A 2,025-nucleotide genomic window follows, 5' to 3' on the forward strand; every position below is an offset into this window, starting at 1 on the left:
GCAAGTCCAACTGACAGGTTGCGATTAACATACTCCCCGTCTACCGCAACGTCCTTGCGGTACTCGTCCACGGGTAGAACAATGAGCTTGGTGATTGGTCTTGTGAGGGTAGTCTTCGAAGTCTTGATTGAGAACACCCGAATGAGTCCATCTTGTCCAGGATGAACATTGATGACTCGGGCCATTGAGCTGGAGGGAAGTTATCTTCAATAAGCAGAACTGAAGAGCCGACTGCAATGTCGTGAGCTGCTTTTCTCCCGGCTTCAGGGAGATGAGTTAGAGCAGCTTCAGGAAGAAATCCTTGAGAAGTTCCATGAAGAAAGTGAGCTGGAGTTAGAGCTCGTAGATCGTCGAGATCATCAGTGAGCGGCGAGAGCGGTCGAGAATTTAACACCGCCTCTATTCGAGCTATATAGTAGAGCAGTAAAGTCTTCATAGGTCAGTAAAGATGATTTTAGAACCCTCACTAGGTGAGTCTTCACAGACTTTACAGTGGCTTCCCGATTTCCACCAAAGTGAGGAGCGCTGGGAGGTGAGTAGATCCATCTTGTCCCCACCTAAGCTAATGAGCTGATGAGCTGAGCGTTTTCTGATTCGCTTTGACGAAAGAGATCCTTTAGAAAGGAATCAGCTCCCTTGAAGTCAGTTCCACAGTCGCTATAGAGCACTGAGCTTGCCCCTCGACGACTAACAAAGCATCGGTAGGCTTTAATGAATGCTTCTGTAGAATTGTCTGACACCAATTCTAAGTAAACAGCTGAAGTTATGAAGCAGACAAAAACAGCTATCCAGCGTTTATATGTTTTTGCGCCTCTTCTCTGGAACATCTTGAGCGTGAGGGAACCGGCATAATCTACCCCAGTAGTGTAAAATGGTCGAACTGGTACCACACGATCAGCTAGGAGCTGGCCCGTGAGCTGTTGAGCACGTCGAGCGCGATATCGAGCACAGATCACGCATCTCACGATGAATGAGCGAATAAGAGCTCTTCCTCCTAGGATCCAAAACTTCTCTCGAACATGAATGAGAGTTACTTGAGTTCCTCCATAGAGCGTTTGTCTATGAGCTTGATCAATAACGATCTGTGAAGAGTAGGATTTTCCTGGGAGTATAATCGGATGGATTTCATCTTTTCCGAGCTCAGAGTTTGTTAGGCGAGCACCAACACCAAGTATACTTTCTTGATTAGCTAAAGCTGCGAGCTTAGAGGCAAAGTGGTAATTGAAGCCCATCTCGCAGAGCTTTTAATTCAAATGGAAAGTGTAGTCGTTGTATGATCTTCACCCAGATGAGCAGAGCATCGAGCTGTTCTTGTGAAGCTACAGGATTGTGAGCTAACGAGCTGGTGGTTTTTCCTCTCAGAGAGGCGACGAAGCGTAGACAAAGAGCGGTAATGCGTGAGAGCTTGTAGAGCGATGAGTATCTTGGTAGAAGGGACCACAACTGATGATCTTTTTCAGATGTAGCTTCAGCTGCATGCAATAAGACGCCTGATCTTTCTTCTTTGTAAGCAAGAGCTGAAGATTTGAACTGTTGAGCTGGCTAAGAAGAAAATGAGCCTTTAAGCCACTCAGGTCCTTTCCACTAGAGCTTGAAGTCACTTAGTTGGGTTGGAGTAAGGCCACGAGAGGCACAATTCGCTGGATTTTCAGGGACGTAGAGCCATTTAGCGGTTGTATTTAGCTCTTGGATGGATGAAACTCTGTTTCTCACGAATTCTTTTCACTTAGATGGATGACTAAGAATCCATGTTAGTGCTACAGATGAATCAGTCCATAGATAGATAGGAGCTTGAGCTAATTCGAGTACTTCTTGAGCATGTTTCATGAACTTTAAGAGAATCCAAGCAGCAGTTAGTTCGAGCCGAGGAATTGTAACTGGTTTTAATGGTGCAACCTTAGTTTCAGCACACAAGAGCTGGATCTGAGCGGATTCGTTTGAGTTTTGAACTTTAATATAAATGCATGCAGCCATGGCTAGCTGCGATGCATCTGAAAAGCTATGTATTTCTATTTATGAGCTGGA

At 45.3% G+C, this 2,025-nt stretch overlaps 1 protein-coding gene across 1 annotated transcript; it reads right to left on the minus strand.

Moving 5' to 3' along the window:
• Positions 1 to 557: 557 nt before the first annotated feature.
• LOC118069892 (uncharacterized) lies at positions 558 to 1,232 on the minus strand. Its single transcript, XM_035088237.1, has one exon. The coding sequence runs from the start codon at positions 1,230 to 1,232 to the stop codon at positions 558 to 560; it is 675 nt and encodes a 224-aa protein (XP_034944128.1).
• Between the last annotated feature and the right edge of the window lie 793 nt (positions 1,233 to 2,025).

Source organism: Chelonus insularis, unplaced genomic scaffold (assembly GCF_013357705.1).
Source record: "Chelonus insularis isolate UGA/USDA-ARS -01 unplaced genomic scaffold, ASM1335770v1 contig_46_pilon, whole genome shotgun sequence".
NCBI classification, from domain to species: Eukaryota; Metazoa; Arthropoda; class Insecta; order Hymenoptera; family Braconidae; genus Chelonus; species Chelonus insularis.

Coding starts and splice junctions, on each gene's coding strand:
- LOC118069892 (XM_035088237.1), bottom strand. CDS start 1,232: ATGGGCTTCAATTACCACTTTGCCTCTAAGCTCGCAGCTTTAGCTAAT.